This window comes from Salvelinus fontinalis, chromosome 17 (genome assembly GCF_029448725.1).
Source record: "Salvelinus fontinalis isolate EN_2023a chromosome 17, ASM2944872v1, whole genome shotgun sequence".
NCBI classification, from domain to species: domain Eukaryota; kingdom Metazoa; phylum Chordata; class Actinopteri; order Salmoniformes; family Salmonidae; genus Salvelinus; species Salvelinus fontinalis.
Window position 1 is genome coordinate 24,397,661 of NC_074681.1, and position 24,983 is coordinate 24,422,643.

A 24,983-nucleotide genomic window follows, 5' to 3' on the forward strand; every position below is an offset into this window, starting at 1 on the left:
TCCTTTGGTCTGAAGAGTCCAAATTTGAGATTTTTGATTCCATCCGGCGTGTCTTTGTGAGATGCGGTGTGGTTGGTGAATGGATGATCTCTGCATGTTTATTTCCCACTGTAAAGCATGGAGGAACTGAAACTGTCTGTGATTTATTTAAAAATTCAAGGCACACTTAACCAGCATGACTACCACAGCATTCTGCAGCAATACGCCATCCCATCAGGTTGGCTCTTGTTGGGACCATAATTTTTTTTCAACAGGCCAATGACCGAAAACACACCTCCAGGCTGTGTAAGGGCTATTTGACCAATAAGGAGAGTGATGGGGTGCTTCATCAGATGACCTGGCCTCCACAATCACCCGACCTCCACCCAATTGAGATGATTTGGGATGAGTTGGACCGCAGAGTGAAGGAAAAGCAGCCAACAAGTGCTCAGCATATGTGGGAACTCCTTCAAGACTGTTGGAAAAGCATTCCTCATGAAGCTGGTTGAGAGAATGCCAAGAGTGTGCATACAGTAGCTGTCATCAAGGCAAAGGGTAGCTACTTTGAAGAATATAAAATAAATTTTGATTTGTTTAACACTTTTTTGTTTACTACATGAGTCCATGTGTGTTATTTCATGGTTATGGTTCATGGTTATTTCATGGTTATTTCATGGTATAGAAAATAGTAGAAATAATGAAAAACCCTTGAATGAGTAGGTGTGTCCAAACTTTTGACTGGTACTGTACAAAAAAACATGTAGTTATCATTTTCATTGTTTGGTAGACCACAAGCTTCCTCCAGTAACTGAGTCACTGGCAATGCTTGCAATGTGATGTGTTTGAATCGTGTAGTTATGCTAATTACTATGACTGAGATATGTGGTTGTCCCACCTAGCTATCTAAAGATGAATGCACTAACTGTAAGTTGCTCTGGATAAGAGCGTCTGCTAAATGACTAAAATGTAAATGTTAGGCAGATACATTCAAATACTATCAGACATGTATGACATAGCATTCATTACAGTTTGTCAGATCATTATGTGGATAGAGAGAGTGCTTTCCAGAGCAAGGTATGTTTTGCAGTTAGTACCTTGGATTATCAGTGAAAGGCATGCGGTGGAGGGGGGAGAAGTTATCTGGGATACATGGATCTGCTCCGGGATGGGACGGATTCAGAGGGAATCGTTGGTTAGGTCCCATCAGCCCGTTTATCATTGGCATCCGTGGAAACATGGCATTCCCTGTATGGAACAACAAATTATTATATCAACGCATTACTTTGGACAAACACATTAGTGACAAGCAACCTCACCTGAGACCTGAATACTTGCATTGGCTCCCAGAGCTAATGCCTAGGCTTTATCTCAGTGGGCTGTCTTGTGGTACACTAAAGACCCAGCTGGTCACATAGGTCTGATAAAATATTCAGATAAGAGCGAAAGACTGCCAGTAACTGCTACAGGATCAATATAGGTATCATACCTGCATGAGGGTGTGTCAGGCTGGCTCCAGGTGGGCAGTGGGGGTGAGGCAGCTGTGGTGGATGGCTGGGGCTCAGGACGGCAGTGAACAGGTCCTCCACATCCTTCCCCTCCAGCTCTATGGGGGGCACCAACAGAGAACACAGTTAAAACTGATAGAGACAGATAATACTAATGTTCGGTTATGTTTAACCCTGGTTCTCTGAAGGGGGGGACGGACAGAGTGATTACAAAAATAGTGATTACTAATAACCAACCTGGTATTTTGTAGAGTTTGCTGAGAATCGATTCTAAAACCAGAAGAAAAATAGATTATTTACCTCAGTAAATGGATACTCCGTGATCAGAGCTATACCAAGAAGTGAAGTGTCTATGTAGGTTCTGAAAAACAGATGTCAGCATAAGACCTGGTGTTGACCACCAGGCCCCTTACTGACCGTCAGCCATCTCCAGACCGTCAACCATCTCCAGCTCTGGACTGAGGATCCCGTCCAGATGTTCATCTGGGAGCGTACGGAGTGGCCTCCGGCCGGACTGAGACTGTGCTGGGGAGCTGTCTGTCAGGGGTCCAATGTCCAGACCAGCTGAGGAAACACACACATTTGTACACACACAGACACATTGAATAACACACGTGTTCGCAAAGGTACACACTAACAACTATGCAAGGTAGACGGACTTCAAAGCTTAGTGCAATCAATCTGTGATTCTGTGTTTATTCTCTATATAATGTAGATTAAAACATGTATCCTTCAGCAATTTTAATTAGAACTTTATCTAGCTAATAAACTTTGAATCTCATTTGAATAAAATAAGGGGAATAGCTGCATTGTGTGGAAATTAAATAAAGATGATAACGGTGCTAGCTTAGCAGGATTACTCATGAAGGCTATCCTTTGAGATGAATCTCTGAATCTCAACACAATCTCTACTATCCTCTCAAAACACATTCCATCCATCCATCTATCTATCAACATCAGGACGACTGCTGCAAACTGAGCTACCAATACTTTTTATTTCATCAAATAAATACTGAGTGAATCTTAAGTATTTACTGAGAAAGAACAAAGGAAGCATATTGGCCTCAGTGGAGTTGCTAAGCCATTCTCCACCAATCACAGAGCAGGGACGAGAGAGACTGAGACCTTCGGTATCATCACTATATTGAAGGCCACTCACCAAGGCCTCTCATTCTCTCTAAATAGTTTGCCTCTAAATTGTTCATTTTCTGAGTTTGAATAGAGAGCCCGTCCTTGACCGATTGTTTCAGTGAGAATCTGAATCACTCTCACGTTTCTAAAGTCGGTTTGCCTTGAATGTCACAAACTGAACCAAAAAACAAACAAAGGACGGGGACACCTTTTATATGTGAGAGGCTATTGTTGACCACATGAGAGCATGCATGTAAAGATGAGCACAAAGAAGCACTCTCACACCCCAATGTGCGGACGCACACACACACACACACACACACACACACACACACACACACACACACACACACACACACACACACACGTCCTCACTTCCTTGACTTAAGCGATGAAGTCAGCCTAATTAAAAAGCGTGCCACAGACACGGTAAATTAATGTGAATGTACTATTGCTACTAATGCCATGGAGCCCTTACCAAAAGGAGGTGGTGAGGTGTCAACTTGGAAATGGAAAACATCAAGACCTACAGAAACACAACCCAAATCAAGACACAAGATGAGTGAATAAAACAGAGTGGAGACAGAGCAAGGAAACCAAACTGGAAAGAAATTAACAAAAAACACACAAAACACACCTGAAACAACGTCAAATAAAGATCAAACAAAACACAAGATGTCCAAAATAATTATGAAAAGTATGTGACAAGAGAAAGTGACATTTTGAAAAGACAGACAGCAAGACATCCCAGGCTGGCAGTAAACTCCTCACACTATGACAGCCTCAGAGATCAGTGACATACCAGAGTCACCTGTCTGTTTCCCCAGCATTCCCAGGAGATCTGCATCCGTGTTGAGAACCTCAGACAGATCCACTAGAGGTTCTTCAGAGGGCTCTGTAGATGAGAAGACAGACAGTCAGGAACCACAGCATGGATCAATGGACAAGAGTGCGTGTGTGTGTGAGCGTGCGTGCGAGCATGTGTGTGTGTGTGAGTGTCTCTATGTGTATCTGTGTAATACATACGAGGTCCTGGTGGTCTGGTGGGTCTGGACGTGCCCGAGGTCACACTGAGGAGGGGGTCCGAGGAGGGGTCCAGGAAGCTGGTGGTGGGTTGCTTCCTGTCCCTCTGGGGCGCGGCTCCGGCCCTTGCTTGGCCCTCCTCCATTAGGCCAGACTCCACCGCCTGCTGCTTGCTCTTATCCAGCAGGTCCTTACCGAAGAACGCCTCCTAGACAACACAACATGGGTCAATTCTCCATAGACCCACCATACTTCAGGATAACTGTCAACCTTTGATATCTCCCACCTTTTATCAAGAGACACAGAAACATGTTCCATCCCTTCTGTTCTCATTTCTTCTTTTGTTATATGCTATGCAAAACAAAGTTGACAAGGAGACGCATTGAGGCAAACACTTCTGCTGCTTTTGCCACTAGTCGTGTCAGTGGACTCTCTCTCTCTACCAGTGTAGATGGATCCACGTCGCTATCTCCCCATCAGCAATGTCTTATCTCTCCAGCGGATGGACACATGACTGCTGCAGCCAAACCACTGTGCTGGGACATTAAAAGCCTAGCTTACCATTTAAATAATTAATCCAATGTGCTCCTCTGTGTTGGGTGTCGGGACCCTTTAGGTTTTACTTGGTCTCTGGGCCTGGCCCTCCTGCTGTGGAGTACAGACCAGCAGTGACAGATGCCCATGGCTTAATGCACCTCCTCACATCTCATCTGTTTCGGGCCAACACAAGGTGACATAGAGCTCAGGGTTTGAGACGAGAGACGAAGGGAGGGAGAGAGATAAATAAAGAGTGAGGGAGAGAGAGAGGAACTCACGGCACCCCCAACGCCTTCCCTCCCCAACCACCCCCACTCCCCAACAAATGGCACTTACCTTTCCTACTAGCACTGACTTAGCTGATTAATACTTTAAGGGAAAATGTTCTTGATACGTTTGTGATATGTTGTCTCACCTAACTATCTTAATACGAATGCACTTATTGTAAGTCGCTCGGAAGAAGACTGTCTGCTAAATAACAAAACATTTATGTAAACGTAATGCACCCAAACCGAGGTCATTTGGAGAGGAAGAGTAGTAGAGGATGTAAAGCTATCCACTCAGGGCCTGTAGGCATTCTCTCCTACTTTAAGAAAGCACAAAGACGGGGCTGCCGTCTCCAATGGTTCATCTTTAAGTTGTTGCCAGGCAGTATGCCGAGTATTATCTGTATTCTCAGGCCTCCCATTGGGTGAGATAACTACTTTTTATGTAAATGCAACATGACGTTCCAGGCTGTCAGGGTGCTACTGCATCTACGAATGGTTGCCTCGATTTTTAAATACAGAAAATGGTGGACATTTGGATTGGCAGCTTATTCAGACAATTATTTATCTGCATATGGAGGATCCTTAGATGTTTTTTGCAGCAAGACAGCCTCTACTCCAAACACTTTGCATACCAAATTTCCGTGTTGCCTGATTGTAACGTTATAATTATGCCAGGAAATCATGGATGCACATATTCCCTCAGTTCTAAAAACAAAAAGACATCTTCCAAATCACATAAACCCTGAGACAAATGTCAGAGTCATAATGTAGATGTGGGACTGACCTGCAGGTAGGTGGGAAAGGCCTCCTCTAGCTTGGTTTTCTTCTTCCTGTAGCGTTTCTTGATCTTCTCTGGGGCCTCCAGCCCAGGGGGAGTCTGTTCCAAAGGGGTGTCAGGCAGCACCTCTCCCCAGCCTGCAGTAGGGGCAGAACATTTGGATCAGAATCTTGTCCTTAAAAATATAGAATCTGTTTATTAGGTTTATGTATTCTACAAGAAAACAAAAATCACTAGCACCAATGATTAAAACAGGAGTCATTTTTCTCTTTGTACAACAGAGGTAGAAATAGGATGTTCAGGCAAAAGCAATCGAAGATGCATTGGACTTGGGTAGATGAGTTGTGTGAAAACTGACCCTCCTCCTTTCCTGTGGGGGGTTCAGAAACAGAGCCAGAGGAATCCTTCCTGCTCAGGGATTGTTTGGCCTTGCCTGGGCCCTGACCTGGACGGCTCCGCTGGCGCACCATGAAGCCACCGATGCCTGAGGAAGAGATATTCAACAATGAACCAACACAACTAACAATCACTCCATACTCTCCAACTGCTCAGTGAAAATCTTATAAACAAATTGGGGGAGATAAGATTGCTGGTTCCTAGCAAGTAAAATATCCAAATTGTCATAGGGAACTTTTATTAGAATGCTACTGATCTCGGTTTAATTTGGAAATTGGTGTTGGGAGGACAACGAACACGTGGGTCTTCTTCTTGGTGGTTTAATAAAGCACGGCTCAATGCTTTTCACTAGATAGGGAAACATCTTTAATCCAGACTACAGAAAACACCATTTATAACCCCCGGAATGAGCCCTCTTTCTTTCTTTGCTTCCAAGGCCTTGTCTTGTCATCCCTGAGCTTGGCTAGCTGTGCGGCACGTACTGCACCATTTCACGCTCCAGAGGAGCTGTCTCCTCCAATCAGGTGCCCTACCCGGCCGGTACGGCTTCCTCTTCCTCTTCTTGCTGTCGTCGGCCCCCTTGGACTTGTCTTCTGCTGGCTCTCGCTCCGGGCTCGAGTCAGACTTCCCCTCGCAGTCCAGAGAGAGGTCCGTCTCTGCGAGTGAGTGAATGAGTGAGAGGTGATGAGCAGACAGACAAGGGGCAGTACCCAGCAGTCTGCAGACTGGACCAACAGACACCCCCTGCCCCCAAGCAACAGCACCCAGGGTCAATTCAATTTCAACTCCAGTCATCTTCAAGAGATTAACCTAATTGAACTTCTGGATTTTTCCATTTTGGGAATTTACCTCATAACTAAGTGCACCCCCAACTCTACCCCACCACCCATTCGTCTGCTGTCAAGAGTCATGTGAATTTGAGAATGTGAAGGACTATTGCCATTTCAGAGGAAAGGTGCTTCTTAATCCAGGACTAATGTTAATTTGTGTACAGGAAACTGGTCCATAGTGTTTTCTGACAAGCTTGTTGTATTTAAAGTCAGGCCCCTCTGGTTACATTCTCAAGACAATCAATGACAATGTCTAAACTGCATATGTTTTGTAAAAGTGCCTTATTTATTGTTTTGTTTTTGCTGTATACTGAGCTGGGGGTAAGATCCATTAAACTATTGTGAAAAAAAATCCATAAAGTCAGGCACCTCTGTGGTCCTCCATGTCCTCGTCCCGGGAGTGTTCTGACAGCAGGTCCAGGGGGGCCTGAAGCACTGCTACACTATTCTGGTTGATGATCTTAAGCTTCAGCTTGGGCTTGGGTTTCCTACGCCGCGACGCAGGGGCCGACAGGCTCTGGAGCTGACACCGGCCCGACTCCGTCAGACACACACCGTCCTGAGTGTACGTTCTCGCCAAGTCTGAAAGGCACAAGCACACACAACTCACACGGTTATGGTAATGTATGATGGCCCTAGATGAACTGGAATGAATGAATGTACTGGATTGTCCAAGTTGATTGAAAGTCGTTTTCAAGATATGTAACCTTTGCATCATATGATGCTGTGTTTGCATCATACAGTGATGATTTCTGTATTTTGAAAGTTACATATCTTGAAAACTTGATTGCTGACAAGCAAAATATGTTGGGTTTATGTCAACAATGGACCAATAAAACAAATACCAAAAGATCGTTTTTGGGTGGAGTTTTCCTTTAAGTTGAAGAGTTAAAAGGCCACTCTGAGATGAAGATCTCTCAATCGACAAGAAATGTCTACAAGAAATATCTAAAAATACAAAAGGCAGACAGACGTATGTTCTTCTTACCCATTTCTTTAGCCTTTGTGACAACTTGCGTCATAACTGCCGGCTCAATGGAGTCTCTGGCCTTGGACACTAGTGCTGTTGATGCAGTGAAGAGGGACACAAAAGCCAAGGATTAATTGGCTGCAGCCTGCAAGGCTCAGATACAGTAGCAAGGTTTCAGAAGGCTATACTCTAGGTAGTAGTCCTTACACTTGGAGGTCTTGTGGACACGGCACATGGTGCAGTCAAAGCTGCTGTCTGCTGCTTTCTCCACGTCCTCTTCCGCATGGAGACCCTGGCAGGAACCATGGATCCATCTATGGGAGAGGAAGAAGAGGGAGAAGAGGTTGGGGTTACGACAGAGGGACAACGGGGTTGGGGTTAAGGGTACCATAAAGGGGCAGGGGGAGAAGGGAGTTGGGGTTAAGGGTACCATAAAGGGGCTGGAGGAGAAGGGGTTTGGGGTTAAGGGTACCATAAAGGGGCTGGAGGAGAAGGGGTTTGGGGTTAAGGGTACCATAAAGGGACAAGAGGAGAAGGGGTTTGGGGTTACGGATACCATAAAGGGACAAGAGGAGAAGGGGGTTGGGGTTAAGGGTACCATAAAGGGGCAGGAGGAGAAGGGTGTTGGGGTTAAGGGTACCATAAAGGGTTGGGGTAAAAGGGAGTTGGGGTTAAGGGTACCATAAAGGGGCAGGGTAAGAAGGGGGTTGGGGTTAAGGGTACCATAAAGGGGCAAGAGGAGAAGGGGGTTGGGGTTAAGGGTACCATAAAGGGGCTGGAGGAGGAAGGGGGTTGGGGTTAAGGGTACCATAAAGGGGCAGGGGAGGAAGGGGGTTTGGGTTAAGGGTACCATAAAGGGGCAAGAGGAGAAGGGGGTTGGGGTTAAGGGTACCATAAAGGGGCTGGAGGAGGAAGGGGGTTGGGGTTAAGGGTACCATAAAGGGGCAGGGCTAGAAGGGGGTTGGGGTTAAGGGTACCATAAAGTGGCAGGAGGAGAAGGGGGTTGGGGTTAAGGGTACCATAAAGGGGCTGGAGGAGAAGGGGTTTGGGGTTAAGGGTACCATAAAGGGTTGGGGCAGAAGGGAGTTGGGGTTAAGGGTACCATAAAGGGGCAGGAGGAGAAGGGGGTTGGGGTTAAGGGTACCATAAAGGGGCTGGAGGAGAAGGGGTTTGGGGTTAAGGGTACCATAAAGGGACAAGAGGAGAAGGGGTTTGGGGTTACGGATACCATAAAGGGACAAGAGGAGAAGGGGGTTGGGGTTAAGGGTACCATAAAGGGGCAGGAGGAGAAGGGTGTTGGGGTTAAGGGTACCATAAAGGGTTGGGGTAAAAGGGAGTTGGGGTAAAAGGGAGTTGGGGTTAAGGGTACCATAAAGGGGCAGGGTAAGAAGGGGGTTGGGGTTAAGGGTACCATAAAGGGGCAAGAGGAGAAGGGGGTTGGGGTTAAGGGTACCATAAAGGGGCTGGAGGAGGAAGGGGGTTGGGGTTAAGGGTACCATAAAGGGGCAGGGGAGGAAGGGGGTTTGGGTTAAGGGTACCATAAAGGGGCAAGAGGAGAAGGGGGTTGGGGTTAAGGGTACCATAAAGGGGCTGGAGGAGGAAGGGGGTTGGGGTTAAGGGTACCATAAAGGGGCAGGGCTAGAAGGGGGTTGGGGTTAAGGGTTCCATAAAGGGGCAGGGGAGGAAGGGGGTTTGGGTTAAGGGTACCATAAAGGGGCAGGGCTAGAAGGGGGTTGGGGTTAAGGGTACCATAAAGGGGCAGGGGAGGAAGGGGGTTGGGGTTAAGGGTACCATAAAGGGGCAGGGGAGGAAGGGGGTTGGGGTTAAGGGTACCATAAAGGGGCAGGGCTAGAAGGGGGTTGGGGTTAAGGGTACCATAAAGGGTTGGGGTAAAAGGGAGTTGGGGTTAAGGGTACCATAAAGGGGCAGGGTAAGAAGGGGGTTGGGGTTAAGGGTACCATAAAGGGGCAAGAGGAGAAGGGGGTTGGGGTTAAGGGTACCATAAAGGGGCTGGAGGAGGAAGGGGGTTGGGGTTAAGGGTACCATAAAGGGGCAGGGGAGGAAGGGGGTTTGGGTTAAGGGTACCATAAAGGGGCAAGAGGAGAAGGGGGTTGGGGTTAAGGGTACCATAAAGGGGCTGGAGGAGGAAGGGGGTTGGGGTTAAGGGTACCATAAAGGGGCAGGGCTAGAAGGGGGTTGGGGTTAAGGGTACCATAAAGTGGCAGGAGGAGAAGGGGGTTGGGGTTAAGGGTACCATAAAGGGGCTGGAGGAGAAGGGGTTTGGGGTTAAGGGTACCATAAAGGGTTGGGGCAGAAGGGAGTTGGGGTTAAGGGTACCATAAAGGGGCAGGAGGAGAAGGGGGTTGGGGTTAAGGGTACCATAAAGGGGCTGGAGGAGAAGGGGTTTGGGGTTAAGGGTACCATAAAGGGACAAGAGGAGAAGGGGTTTGGGGTTACGGATACCATAAAGGGACAAGAGGAGAAGGGGGTTGGGGTTAAGGGTACCATAAAGGGGCAGGAGGAGAAGGGTGTTGGGGTTAAGGGTACCATAAAGGGTTGGGGTAAAAGGGAGTTGGGGTAAAAGGGAGTTGGGGTTAAGGGTACCATAAAGGGGCAGGGTAAGAAGGGGGTTGGGGTTAAGGGTACCATAAAGGGGCAAGAGGAGAAGGGGGTTGGGGTTAAGGGTACCATAAAGGGGCTGGAGGAGGAAGGGGGTTGGGGTTAAGGGTACCATAAAGGGGCAGGGGAGGAAGGGGGTTTGGGTTAAGGGTACCATAAAGGGGCAAGAGGAGAAGGGGGTTGGGGTTAAGGGTACCATAAAGGGGCTGGAGGAGGAAGGGGGTTGGGGTTAAGGGTACCATAAAGGGGCAGGGCTAGAAGGGGGTTGGGGTTAAGGGTTCCATAAAGGGGCAGGGGAGGAAGGGGGTTTGGGTTAAGGGTACCATAAAGGGGCAGGGCTAGAAGGGGGTTGGGGTTAAGGGTACCATAAAGGGGCAGGGGAGGAAGGGGGTTGGGGTTAAGGGTACCATAAAGGGGCAGGGGAGGAAGGGGGTTGGGGTTAAGGGTACCATAAAGGGGCAGGGCTAGAAGGGGGTTGGGGTTAAGGGTACCATAAAGGGGCAGGGGAGGAAGGGGGTTGGGGTTAAGGGTACCATAAAGGGGCAGGGCTAGAAGGGGGTTGGGGTTAAGGGTACCATAAAGGGGCAGGGGAGGAAGGGGGTTGGGGTTAAGGGTACCATAAAGGGGCAGGGGAGGAAGGGGGTTGGGGTTAAGGGTACCATAAAGGGGCAGGGCTAGAAGGGGGTTGGGGTTAAGGGTACCATAAAGGGGCAGGGGAGGAAGGGGGTTGGGGTTAAGGGTACCATAAAGGGGCAGGGGAGGAAGGGGGTTGGGGTTAAGGGTACCATAAAAGGGCAGGGGAAGAATGGGGTTGGGGGTTGGGGTTAAGGGTACCTATAAAGGGGCAGGGGAGGAAGGGGGTTGGGGTTAAGGGTACCATAAAGGGGCAGGGGAGGAAGGGGGTTGGGGTTAAGGGTACCATAAAGGGGCAGGGGAGGAAGGATGTTTGGGTTAAGGGTACCATAAAGGCGCAGGGCTAGAAGGGGGTTGGGTTTAAGGGTACCATAAAGGGGCAGGGCTAGAAGGGGGTTGCGGTTAAGGGTACCATAAAGGGGCAGGGCTAGAAGGGTTGGGGTTAAGGGTACCATAAAGGGGCTGTAAGTCTCTGATGTGACAGACTGCACTTCACATGAAAAGGTGGTTAACATGTCAATAATAATATAATAATAATAATAAAGACATTTGGCTGGTTGGAGAGGAGCCCACCTGTCGCATTGGCGGCACTGCACCACAATCTCGCCCTCGCTGTAGTCCTGGAGACAGAAGGGGCACGTTGCCAGGCTGGCACAGGGGGCGCACTGGGTGTAATTATTCTGCCACTCACACCTCCGGCCTGGCGAGGTGGCACCACACTGAGTACAGGACACACACCTGCAGGAGGGCACAGGAGAGGGAGTGAGGACAGGTGTCAATGAAGAGCTGAGTAGTACATTCAGGTGGTTGTACACTAAGTACAGGGCATTGAGAAATAACAACTCAATCATTTATGGAGAAAAAGGAAAGGTTTTTCTGTGTGAGGGGACGGCAAATAATCAAGTTTTGTTACTGGTACTTTGACTTGTCACTTACATCTACAAATATTGATGTTATACTATATAGGCAATAGGGGGCCATTTGGGACACAGCCATGTTATAATAATAGGAAGAGGTTGAGGGGATGCACAGATAGGCAGCAAGCAAGCTACACACCATTTGCACTTCCAGCTGTCCTTGGGAACGTTCTGCAGCGGAGGGTCCAGGCAGTAGGTGTGGTAGCTGATGTCACAGTCGTCACACAGCAGCAGACGGCCCGGGTCGGTGGCCTGGCCGCACGCTTCACACACCGTACACTCCAGACAGCGCCAGCCTTTATTCAACAACACCTTGGTAATCTGGGATGAGGAGAGGACAGGATCAGATGGGTTGTGTGAGGATATTGGCAAAAGTCCACATTGCGTGCGCTTGTCTCAGTAAAACAGTCCTATAGTAATGGACATTGATATATCGCTGTCCAGCTGAGCTACACTAAAGAGTTTTGTTTGCAGTAATTGGCAGCATTAAGATAGAAGGATAGAAGCAACTTGAGCCGAGCGTCATCTGATTACAGAGTTAACATGGCCCGTTTAATCCAGCTGACACTCACACACACTGAATCAGTCATATCCAGGTTAAAATCTAGGCTACACAATTCAAAGGATTTGAAATCAGTAGACAATTAACCCTGAGCCCAATCATAACTGGAGTTCCCATGTTTCCTGTTCTTATGTAGTATCAATCTTCAGGAAGACCTCAGAGTGGCTCTGCCACTGTAAGGGATGGGGGCCTTACCTTGATGCCAACACAGAATGGGTGGTAGCACTGCCCACACTGGGCACAGGCCAGGAGACGACCCTCAGCACCCAGACCAAAACTCCCACACACCACACACATGTCCTGAGAGGGAAACAAATGGAGTTTACATACAATAATAGAGATTCAAAGTTCCACTGTACTGGGGTAAGAGGGAATAATTGAATGATTGTTAAAGGTACAGTGAATGTATAAATTGTGTACGAATACACATGCCCACCTGTTTCAATGTGAAACTGTCGTTGCTGGAGAATATGACCACAGTGTTATGCATGGCATTCTCCTCTTCTTCCTTTACCTGGTATGGTGATTCCATGGAGGTCACCTGCATGTTATGAAGCATGATGCACACATTCACAGTCAGTATGGATTGAGGAGGATTGTGTCCCTGTATGAGAAAAATGATCCTCTGATTTCTTACCAATAATACAGGGGTTTAGCCTACATCTCCATAGGGCTTAATTATAGGGTATGTCCTAACATTTGATTGTCTCACAGCACGTGAAGACGACAGCATCACAAGACAACGCCAAGATATAACTATTGATTAGCATTAGACTGCGACACTAATGCTGTGTCAATACCGTTTGCTATTGAGTAACATGCCCACTGGGAGGACTGTGTTTTTATGTTGCAGTCTTTACAGCTAGAAAAGAATCTGGTCTGTTTACAATACACACCAGGGAACCTAGGACACTAATGGATAAGGGGTAAATAAAACAGTGCTTTGCCTACCAATTCATTGTAATGAATTAGTGTCAACTAAAGTGATCAGGTTGGTTAGTGTTGGTGACATAGCCTACCCCCGGGTTGACTGTGGGACTGGCTCCGTTCTTCCCCCTGGCTCGGCCCCGCCCTCCTCTGCCCGACAGCCCCGCCCCTCTGGGTCGCCTCCTCCCAGGGAAGCCTGACCCTCGACCCTGCAGACAGAGAGAAACACACACACACACCTTAGTACTCCTTCTTAACTAACACACACACAAAGAGAAAACACACACACACACATACTCACACACAGCACACGGAGAGAAACGCACACAATTGCACAGATCGCGCTCAGTCTCACACAGAAACACACACACACGCGCGTCCTGGCTTGCTAGACCTGAGCGATGAAGTCAGCTTAATTAAAAAGTCTGCCATAGAGAACCTTTCCTACAGCCCACTGTGGAGCTGTGAGGCTGCTGGCATCTAGTGAGATAAGACTGTAAAACAGGAAGAACAGCTCGGTCTACTTCCACAGAGGTAATGACATTTCCCCTCCAGTGTTGTTTGCTTGGATGGTAGGTAGTAGAACGTTGCTAGTGCAAGCAAAGCCTACGCACAGATAAGAAATTGTTTGTTTGGCAAAAGTCCAAACCTAAAAAAATATTAGAATCGCCTTTCATTCAAGCTACAAACCATAAATTGATGCAGGGGGAAAAGCAGTAATTTCTGATTCAGGAGAGAAGAAAATGTATTCAACTAGGACTACTCTACATTCTAGAACTGTTCAGAGCATAGGCTGTCCAGTGGTGACAACACAAAACGCATTTAATCAAATAAGCCCTGTTTGACGTTTTGATCTTTCTCAGGCCTCTCTCTCTCCTGCAACATTCTGTGAGGCAGCCTCTCTAACACAAAAGAGTCCAGGCTCTCTGTCGAGGCTGTCGACAGAGGGCCTCTAATGTTATTCTGGCCATTTGAGCTCCATTATGCTGTCAACACATTTCCGGTGCTGGTGACTGGTTGGGCCTAATCACGACTGTCAAACTGAGGTCTACTTTCCATGAATCTCCCCCCCACCATCCAAATCTCTCCCCCGATCACACCATTTAGCTCCAGACCAGTCCCTCCCAGCCCCCCAGCCATCTGACGTCCTGATTGACACACAGTATGGTGCCATTTAACCTGCCCTGGACCCCTGCTAAGACCCAGCAATTACCACCTCACTTAGAGCCAGAGCTTGTGACGTTAATGTCACCATGGCGACAGATTGCAGTATCCACTTGGGCAGGCCCACACAGCCCACTTAATAAAATCCCCATCTCCACCCTGTCCCAAACTTACCCACAAATGTATGAATCAAACAAAACAACAAACAAACTAAGAAACAAACACAGATTAAACCTTCCGCCTTAGGCTGCAAACGTAGGCCAAGCTATAGCACCATGCTTTGGGTTAATGTTACATGTGCAAAGCCTAGCAAGGGATTGTATCTGGCGGATAAAAGTTAGGTATTTTGCCATTAAGGGGGAGTTGTATTAAGCTACTATAGGTTCACATCCACCATTCCCCTATTAGCCTCTCACTGTGAATTCACCAGTCTCTTCTCCTCTGGTGAAGCATTGAAAGGTGAATGATGGATGATTAATGACGAAAGTTCATCATTAAGATAGTGACATCAATCATCACTCCGCCAGTGCACTTCACAAAGCCTAAGCGGTAAACAGGGGGCTGCCGTGGCATGGCCCTGTGGTGGTTCTGGTGGTCTCCAGAGAGAGAGCCATGGTTCTTTACCACTCGGATGCTCCACCCGGGGCTACCGCAGCCGGAGGAGAGCTGCCTGGTATTTGAGACGTCCCACCCCTCTGGCTGGTCTGGGGACCAGGAGGGAGAGCTCACACTGCTATGGGGGCTCCCATGCCATGCGCCCTAAGGTAAAGGTAGGGGGGGGGGTCGGGTTGGGGGTGAGAGAGTGGGAGAGGGAAGGACGGAGGGAAGGAAGAGGGCGACAAAATGCAGCAACTTAAAAACCAAGCCAGCGATGGTGTAAACATAAGAGACAGTGATGTTAAAGATGCAGTGAGTTTAAAAAAAGACTAGTGGCTGAAGAAGCTTGCTGGGACAATTCAACACACCCCAAGTAAAAGCAGAGTTAATGATTTGGGGTGTAAAACCAGGATGATATGATGCACATGATGCTTTATATATTGAAGCCAATCCTAGAGATCTCATGCATATAAGTTGAGGCATGATTGGAGGGAGACATTCAGACAGCATTTGCATGGGTTAAGCAGAATTGTGTTAGTCGGCACAGCAACCTTGAGTTCACACAGCACAGCAGCATTCGCCAAGGTAACAGCACCTTGTAACAGCAGCAGGAGGAGGAGCAAGAGACCTCAGCATCCTCTCGCTATGGCAACTCCGTGTCACTGCCTCACTCATACCACTGGCTTTTTGACAAAACAACGCCTGGTTACGTCAGGCAGCACGACTGACAGAGCATGCCTCCTCGAGACAGAAGCATGCTAGACTTGAAGACACTAAATCTGACCGTACACAAGATTGTACTGTATTCAAATTTCCACATTAGATATCCTCCAGGCCTGAACTAACAAATTAGTCTAAGTCTACACCCACCGTTTATTTAAGAAATAGGATATATCTGGAGAGAAAAACACAATGTTTCAAAGCTTAACTCTCCTCAGTCTCAGAATCATCCATAATATATCATAGCCATGGGTGTGATTAATATCCCAGTTCTAAACACATAAGATTTGTCCCAACCTGCATACAGTGTCTCTGACTAGTGGCTTGATGAAAGTGGAATGTGCTTAACAGAACCCTAATGAAAGGCATTCAAGGGAGAATGCACAAGACATGTACTAGGATTTCCATGGAGAGGGCACACTAGTCTAGGACAGGTGCAATTGAATTCTTGATGTTATACTGTAGGCTTGTATATAGGCTATATGGATCTATAAAAAGTAGTGTGCTATTACTGTTTATGTATGTTGACAGTGTATTCCTATAGGGCTGTGGGGCAGTGCGTGTGTCTGGGTGTGTACGCGCAGTGCGGGTCAGAATGAGCAGACAAAGTGAGAGAAAGTATGGTAGATTATGTAGAGGGGGGGGGGAGGGTCTTGATGAGGGTGTTTGCATATGGCCTAAGGAATACAACTCTATAAGCATTCTCATTCTGCACAGTGTGACTTTTAGAGTCCAACAGACCAAGTGAAAACTGAGGGGAAAGGGTGAGAACGGCCTTGATCTCTGCTGATGATACAGTTATACGTCAAACGCAACAGACACAATGGTTCTCAACTGCCACCACTGGCAAGTTCTCCGGGTTAAGTGTTCTCTGCAGCTGCAACACTGAGTCAAGTTACCACTCTGGGGCAGAGCATTCAGAATGCTTCTCCACCTCTCATCATCAGATACGTACACTCACCCACACAATGACCAAACAGAGGATCAATGGCATAAAACAATTACTCTAGGGTTTTCAACCCGGGATTATACATGCTTTTTGAAAATATAATAAATACAGACCTATGTAATACATAAATAAGTAATACATAATTAAATAAATAAGCAAATAAGAGATTCTAAAAGAGATGCTGTAGCTCTGGCGAACCCCGCTTGATTACACTTGAAATACTAAGAATAACACACCCACCACCCACCCAGCACCACCAATGTCTTACCTGCTTCACCCTGGGTCTGCCTGGGGAGAACTTCCTCTTGGAGATAGCTGGCTTGCCCATGCCAATCTTAGGGGTGAGTGGTATGAGGGTGGTGGAGGAGAAGCTGCTGCCGATTTCCCCCAGGGTAGGGTGGGGGTGGTGGGGCTGGGGAGGCTGCCTGGGAGAGGGACCCCTATTCCTAGGGGAGGAGTGGGTAGGGGAGGCAGCCATCTCTGCCAGTCTTTCCATAGATGTCTTGTAGGGCTTATCATTGATGGGGGGGCTGAGGCGGGAAAGGTTAGGCTTGCTCTCAGTCTCAGGGGTGGTGTCCATCTCTTCCAAGGCACAGGCCACCGTCGAAACCCCATCAGTCAAAATCCCAGACATTTGTTTCTCCCTCCAAGCCTCCTTTGCTGCAGTCTCCAGACCTGAAGGACCTTCAACCTGTTCCACTTCTGAAGGCTCAGAGGCTGAGGCCTCCATGGGTTCTTCCTTGATGGTTACGGATGCAGTACTAGGTTCTTTGGTGGTGGTGGTGGTGGTGGTGGTGGGTGGGGTCAAGGCCTTGATGTCCTCTGTGCTGGGTCTGGGTTTGACCACCCTCTTTTCAGAAGAGGGGTCTGTGTTTGCTGACTTGGTCATTCCTGTTGTCATATCCTGTGGCTGCTCTGGCTCTGCTAGAGTCTGGGTTGGCAGATGTATGGGCTGCTCAGGCTCCTGCTTGTTCAACCTGGGAGACTCAGGACTCTCTTTTGAAGTGATCAGGGTCTCTGCTGCTGGTTGCATTTCTGAGAAAGTAAACAGAGATCACAACACAGGTCAATATAATGTAATCATGGAAACCAATCAATGATAAACCAGAATGGATGCACAATACAGGCAAATTTAACACTAATATGTCAAGCAACAGAAGTTGCCTAAACTAAGCTGGTGTAGGGCCTATTCAAAAATGACTACCAATTATTGTGAGGAAGTGGAAATAGAAGTACAGGAAGAACTATACATTGAAAGTAAAGCTAATATTTGGCTATAGTAATGGATTACGGTGGTGGTGAGACCTACCTGTATGTAATTGGCTCTGGTCCTTGTTGACAGACACCTCAGTCTCTTGCTCCACCCCCTCAACAGCAGCAGCTTCCACTGACACACCTAGGAGAGAAGAAGGGAATGAGAAAAACCAAGCTGCCATGCCGCCATCATCGACTGTTCATATGGCCAGACTCAGCCTGTTACATAACTACAGATTATCTGGGAAAGATTAGAGTCATAATTTTCATCTCAGGATATGGACATAATTAAACATTAATGGAATGAAAATGAAAAAGTGGGTGACAGAGCGAGAAAGAGCAAAGTGAGAGCGAGAGAGAGGCGCGAGTGAGAGGTGAGAGTAAGGTGAGAGTGAGGTGAGAGTGAAATAAATAAATAAATATTAGAGGGGGCCAATACAAGTGGAAATATTATGATGCCCAGCAGGCTTATTGGCAGTGAAATTAGTCAGTTTATTAAACATTTTGTATTAAACCCTCTTTTCCTGCCAACTTCGTGATATCCAATTTCAATCCAATTACTATCTTGTCTCATTGCTGCAACTCCCCAACATGTTCGGGAGAGGCGAAGGTTGAGTCATGCGTCCTCCGAAACATTACCCGCCAAACCGCGATTCTTAACACCCACCAGCTTAACCCGGAAGCCAGCAGCACAAATGTGACGTAGGAAAAACTGTTTAATTGACGACTGAAGTCAGCCTGTAGGTGCTCAGCCCGCCACAAAGAGTCGCTAGAGCGCGATGAGCCAAGTGTAGTCCCCCCCGGCCAAACCCGGGCCAATTGTGTGCCGCCCTATGGGACTCCCGGTAGCGGCCGGTTGTAACACAGCCTGGGATCGAATCTGGGTCCGAAGTGGCGTCTCAAGCACTGCGATGAAGTGTCTTAGACCGCTGCACCACCCGGGAGGCATGGAATGAGTCAGTTTTAACTGTGCATTATTTCAAATCACACCCTAAGTCCCAACAGCCAAAGTGGCATAGCTTTTGATTTGTAAATCCAAACCTAGCTAGCAGCCTTTGATTACAGTGGCTGTCCCTCGCTCACACACTAAACCGAACCACTGAGACTTGCATATTTCCAGCCAAGTGCCCCACAAGCAGTGGAGGCTACTGAGGGGAGGACGGCACATAATGATGGCTGGAATGGAGTCAATGGAATGGTATTAAACACATCAAACGTGGTATCCATGTGGTTGATACCATTCCATTGACTCCATTCCAGCCATTAATATGAGCCGTCCTCCCATCAGCAGCCTCCATTGCCACAAAGTAACCAAATAATCCATTACTAAATAATGAATCTGTCACATAAAAATACCAAATTTTCTCATGGCAAAGACATCGATCTAGGCCAACACTGGGTAGGAAGACTTTATTAACTCAATATTAGCGGAGGTTAACGGTCCTGAGCTGCAGGCTATTAAACAATTCAGGTGAGCTACCGCACACTTCAAGTCAACTGTGGAGAACAGACCTTGTGGTGCACACACACAAGGCAAGCAATTTTGGCAAAATCAAGCAACGTAGTATTCTATGGACTGTGTTGCAATAAAATTATTTGTCATTGCATTCTTGAACATTCTCCGGTAGCTCCTCACATCTATCTTGAGAATTCATGATGGCAACTTGGCACAATGAACTACAAACACTTTTCCCAACTTCCCATGTTGTTACTATTATCCAAACGTAGGCCATGTGAGCATTTCTGCTGGCTGGGGAAGGGCTAGGAATAACCATAACAAACGGCTACATATCAGGGCTCAGAGCTAGAGTTGTCGTCAGGACAGAAAACTCGAGCCCGGTCTTATCCAACGCCGGTGAGCTTAAGCCTGAGCCCAAGCCTGGTCCGACACAGAAATGTAATGAGCCCGAACCCGGAAAAAATCCTGATTACTACAAAAAAACATATTGATTTAAACTGGTGTTGAGAACAAGGTTTCAGAGGCTGGCAGCAGAGGCAGGCAGCAGCGTAGACGAGGAAACAGCCCTAGTCTGAGAAAAGCGAGGAGAGGGGAAAACTAACATTAGGCCTAGTTATGATCAACTGAACAAAGAACATATTGGAATAAATTAGGCTAATGCAATTGAAGGCATGTATCAAATTGTTGTTTACTAAAACTCTCAAAGTCATATCCAAGCTTAATAATCAATTTAAAGCAATAGCCATTTGTTGTAAACTTGATCATTTCGGGCACCATTTTGATTGGGACAACGCCATCACGCTGCTCTGAGTCTAAGAAAAGCATGGGGACTCACTTCATAAATCAATCAATGTCAGATTTTATTTTCACTGAATCTCCATTTGGCAACAATTTTTCTTAGGCTGGGAAAATGTTAGCTAAGTTGAGGTGAGTGCTCATGATCATATTTAGTCTAGTTTGAGCAGTACTGATTAGCACATTTGTTAAATTAATCCATTGTTGATATAGTCCCAAAATGTTTTGCATTTTGGCATTAAAAGCCTGTGACTTGTCTGATAATCAATTCATGTGATTTTGTTTCACTGAATCTCCATCTATATTTCGTTAATTGATCTCTGGCTGGGCAAGTGAAGGTGGTAGTCCCTCCACATTGTAAAACTGTGGCTCTGCTAGCCGCCACTCACCGCCTGACCCACGAGCACTTCACAATGCAGAGGACAGTAACACAGTGAACAAAATCAAACTCCTGTTGCAAATATTAGTTTAGTTTAATTCACTAATAATAAGGCTTGTGTCGATGAGCCCGGACATGCATGCATAAGTTAGCTAGCTAGCTAGCCAAGTAGATATATATGTGACCTGTTAGCAAAGATTACAATAACTAACCTATTCATCTGTGGTGTTGCTAGCTAACTGTATTAGCTACATCGTGGGGTATTGGGTGTAGATTTGTGAGATTTGTTTTCTTCTTTATTTCATTTTCAATAAATTAGCTAAATTGTAGCTACTTAAGAACCTTCCTGCAAGTTTATGGACCAAGAAAGCTGTAGATCAGTACGTGTTAGTGGTGCGCGGGTCAGCTGTTTGTTCCCCCACACCAGCCACAATTGCTAAATAACCCATCCGCAACCACCCGACAAAGGGAAAATCGTCATCTCTGCTTCTTTTGCAGAGCAAAGACGTTTAGGGACCGGAGAGAAAATCCAATAACAAAAAAATTATAAACTGGAAACATTTTTTGGTGTAAAATTTCCTCCGGTTGAAAGGAAATAGAAAGCTGTGAAAATGAACTAACATGTTTCTGATAAGATGTCATGTCGGGTTGGATGCATATTTTATGTGCTTGAAATCAGTGGCGGTCAGTGTAGATGCACACAGGTCGAGAGACAAATTTGAGGTGACAGACAGCGACACATGGACGTAGGATGTAATAAATGGACGTTTAATAAATATTTTTCAACAGAATCAGAGGAATGAATACACCTCTGATAACGCGTAAACACACAGCCACGATGTATTCCTTCTCACATCCATGCGCTCTCCTCCGCTCACTTCTTCCCTTCGCTTGTGAACTTGAATGCTATACTAGATACAATCTCTGATCCTTTGATTAGGTGGACATGTCAGTTAATGCTGCAAAGAAAAAGCCAAATCTCAGACTGGCCAATAAAAAATAAAATATTAAAATGGGCAAAAGAACACAGACACTGGACAGAGGAACACTACCTAGAAGGCCAGCATCCCGAAATTGCCTCTTCACTCTTGATGTTGAGACTGGTGTTTTGCGGGTAGTATTTAATTAAGCTGCCAGTTGAGGACTTGTGAGGGGTCTGTTTCTCAAACTAGACACTAATGTACTTGTCCTCTTGCTTAGTTGTGCACCGGGGCCTCCCACTCCTCTTTCTACTCTGGTTAGAGACAGTTTGAGCTGTTCTGTGAAGGGAGTAGTACACAGCGTTTTATGAGATCTTCAGTTTCTTGACAATTTCTCAGAACAAGAATAGACTGACGAGTTTCAGAAGAAAGTACTTTGTTTCTGGCCCTTTTGAGCCTGTAATTGAACCCACAAATGCTGATGCTCAAGATACTCAACTAGTCTAAAGGCCCGTTTTATTGCTTCTTTAATCAGAACAACAGTTTTCAGCTGTGCTAACATAATTGCAAAAGGGTTTTCTAATAATCAATTAGCCTTTTAAAATGATAAACTTGAATTAGCTAACACAACGTGCCATTGGAACACAGGAGTGATGGTTGCTGATAATGGGCCTCTGTACGCCTATGTTGATATTCAATTTTTTTTAATTTTCCAGCTGCAATAGTAATTTACAACATTAACAATGTCTACACCGTATTTCTGATCAATTTGATGTTATTTTAATGGACAAAAAAATAGCTTTTCTTTCAAAAACAAGGACATTTCTAAGTGACCCCAAACTTTTGAATGGTAGTGTATTTCTCCACTCCCGTTCCCGCGTCAAAATGTACATCTGGTGTAGAAGTTTAGTGCAGGAAATTCTTAATACTGTAGGAGTTAATATTAAACGGAGAGGTTCACCAGTTTTGAATGTTATATGGCTTTTCTAAATCTCTGAGTGATGTTCTATCGATTCCCTGGATCATTTCATGTGTTCACGTGAAAGTTATTGGCGTTCAAGCAGGCAGAAATCCTTCCGGTGTGACGTATTTGTATTTATTAGGCAGCAGCTACTCTTCCTAGCAGTGTGATACATTTGCTCTCGCTACATTGAAGTTAATAGGAATACAACTTTTAGATCACGAAATCGTCTATAATATATGTCAGATTTCAATACTAGCCGATGTCATAACTCGGGAGGATGTCTTCTCTCAAATGAGCCATTTATCATATTTTTGCAATTCATCCCAAAGGTGTTCGATGGGGTTGAGGCAAGGGCTCTGTGCAAGCCAGTCGAGTTCCTCCACACCGATGTCGACAAAACCATTTCTGTATGGGCCTCGCTTTGCGCACGGGGGCATTCTCAAGCTAAAACAGGAAAGAGCCGTCCACCAAACTGTTGCCACAAAGTTGAAAGCACAGAATGGTTATTGTATGTTGTAGCATTAAGATTTCCCTTCACTGGAACGAATGGTTCTAGCCTGAACCATGAAAAACAGCTCCAGACCATTATTCCTCCTCCAGCAAACTTTACAGTTGGCACTATGCATTGGGCCAGGTAGCGTTCTCCTGGCATCCACCAAACACAGATTTGTCCGTCGGACTGCCAGATGGTGAAGCGTCATTCATCACTCCAGAGAATTAATTTACTCTACTCCAGAGTCCAATTGCGGTGAGCTTTACACAACTCCAGCCGACGCTTGGCATTGCGCATAGTGATATTGTGTGCGGTTGCTCGGCCTTGTGTGCGGTTGCTCGGCCATAGAAACCCATTTCATGAAGATCCTGACGAACAATTTTTGAGCTGACGTTGCTTCCAGAGGCAGTTTGGAACCCGTTCTGTGAGCTTGTGTGGCCTACAACTTCGATGCCTGAGTCTTTGTTGCTCCTAGACGTTTCCACATCACAATAACAGCACTTACAGTTGACTGGGGCAGATTTAGCAGGGCAGAAATCTTACGAACTGACTTGTTGGAAAGGTGGAATCCAATGACCGTGCTACGTTGAAAGTCACTGAGCCTCTTTATTAAGGCCATTCTACTACCGATGTCTATGGAGATTACATGGCACTGTGCTTGATTTTATACACCTGTCAGCAATGGGTGTGGCTGAAATAGCCAAATTCACTAATTTGAAGGGGTGTCCACATACTTTTGTACATAGAGTAATGTATAGGGGTAAGGTGACTAGGCAACAGGATATAAGATAAACAGAGTAGCAGCAGCTTGTATGTGAGTGGGTTTACGTGTGTAGTCAGTATGAATGTATGTGCAAATTATGTGTAACTGAGCAGATGATGGAGGGAGTGTGTGAAGGGCCCTGTGAGAGAAAGCGCAAAAAAAAATAAAAGGTCAATAAAGATACAAGGTAAACTCAGTCCGTGTAGCTATTTTGTTAGCTATTTATCCGTTTTTTATTTAACCTTTATTTAACTAGGCAAGTCAGTTGAGAACAAAGGCTCTCCAGAGGGTAGTGAGGTCTGCACAACGCATCACCGGGGGCAAACTACCTGCCCTCCAGGACACCTACACCACCCGATGTCACAGGAAGGCCATAAAGATCATCAAGGACAAAAAACACCCGAGACACTGCCTGTTCACCCCGCTATCATACAGAAGGCGAGGTCAGTACATGTGCATCAAAGCTGGGACCGAAAGACTGAAAAACAGCTTCTATCTCAAGGCCATCAGACTGTTAAACAGCCACCACTAACACTGAGTGGCTGCTGCCAACATATTGACTCAACTCCAGCCCCTTTAACAATGGAAAAATGTATGGAAAAATGTATCACTAGCCACTTTAAACAATGTCACTTTATATATTGTTTACATACCCTACATTACTCATCTCATATGTGTATACTGTACTCTATACCATCTACTGCATCTTGCCTATGCCGTTCTGTACCATCACTCATCCGTATATTTGTATGTACATATTCTTCATTCCTTTACACTTGTGTGTATAAGGTAGTAGTTGTGAAATTGTTAGGTTAGATTACTTGTTAGATTTTACTGCATAGTCGGAACTAGAAGCACAAGCATTTCGCTACACTCACATTAACATCTGCTAACCATGTGTATGTGACAAATAACATTTGATTTGATTTGAAATGATTATTTACAATGACGGCCTACCAAAAGGCAAAAGGCCTCCTGCGGGGACGAGGGCTGTGATTAAAAATCTTAATAAAAATATAGGACAAAATACACATCACGACAAGAGAGACAACACTACATAAAGAGAGACCTATTGCTTGGGGATAGAAGCTGTTCAAGAGGCTGTTAATGCCAGACTTGATGCACCGGTACCACTTGCTTTTTCGGAAGCAAAGAGAATAGTCTATGGCTTGGGTGGTTAAGAGTTTATAACAATTTTACTGTTCTTCCTACCACACCACACCTGATGCGATCGAGGGAGGTGCTATTGCAATAACAGGCAGTGATGCAGCCAGCCAAACTGCTCTCAACGGTAGAGCTGTAGAACTTTGAGGATTTGAGGGCCGATGCCAAACCTTTTCAACCTCCTGGGGGTGAGGAGGAGCTGTCGCGGCTTCTTCACGTCTGTGCATGTGTGTTTGGACCATTTTAAGTCTTTAGTGATTTGTACACCGAGGAACTTGAAGCTTTC

The 24,983-nt window shown here is 46.2% G+C and overlaps 1 protein-coding gene across 6 annotated transcripts in view; it reads right to left on the bottom strand.

Moving 5' to 3' along the window:
• The window catches only part of LOC129814018 (histone-lysine N-methyltransferase 2C-like), a 120,024-nt gene that overhangs the window by 27,860 nt on the left and 67,181 nt on the right, over window positions 1–24,983 (bottom strand). For 4 of the 6 annotated variants that reach the window (XM_055866753.1, XM_055866751.1, XM_055866750.1 and 1 more), the window contains exons 12-32: window positions 17,816–17,902; window positions 16,775–17,541; window positions 14,865–14,999; window positions 13,169–13,285; window positions 12,586–12,690; window positions 12,345–12,449; window positions 11,727–11,908; window positions 11,244–11,408; window positions 7,626–7,732; window positions 7,437–7,511; window positions 6,818–7,030; window positions 6,152–6,274; window positions 5,581–5,706; window positions 5,229–5,359; window positions 3,642–3,846; window positions 3,418–3,510; window positions 3,094–3,141; window positions 1,902–2,048; window positions 1,722–1,754; window positions 1,466–1,582; window positions 1,074–1,224 (exon numbers count right to left, since the gene is read on the bottom strand). In XM_055866753.1, coding sequence (XP_055722728.1) covers window positions 1,074–1,224; window positions 1,466–1,582; window positions 1,722–1,754; window positions 1,902–2,048; window positions 3,094–3,141; window positions 3,418–3,510; window positions 3,642–3,846; window positions 5,229–5,359; window positions 5,581–5,706; window positions 6,152–6,274; window positions 6,818–7,030; window positions 7,437–7,511; window positions 7,626–7,732; window positions 11,244–11,408; window positions 11,727–11,908; window positions 12,345–12,449; window positions 12,586–12,690; window positions 13,169–13,285; window positions 14,865–14,999; window positions 16,775–17,541; window positions 17,816–17,902 — 3,232 coding nt within the window. The remainder of the gene's footprint in view (window positions 1–1,073; window positions 1,225–1,465; window positions 1,583–1,721; window positions 1,755–1,901; window positions 2,049–3,093; window positions 3,142–3,417; window positions 3,511–3,641; window positions 3,847–5,228; window positions 5,360–5,580; window positions 5,707–6,151; window positions 6,275–6,817; window positions 7,031–7,436; window positions 7,512–7,625; window positions 7,733–11,243; window positions 11,409–11,726; window positions 11,909–12,344; window positions 12,450–12,585; window positions 12,691–13,168; window positions 13,286–14,864; window positions 15,000–16,774; window positions 17,542–17,815; window positions 17,903–24,983) is intronic. The other 2 variants (XM_055866754.1, XM_055866752.1) reach the window with 2 other exon arrangements.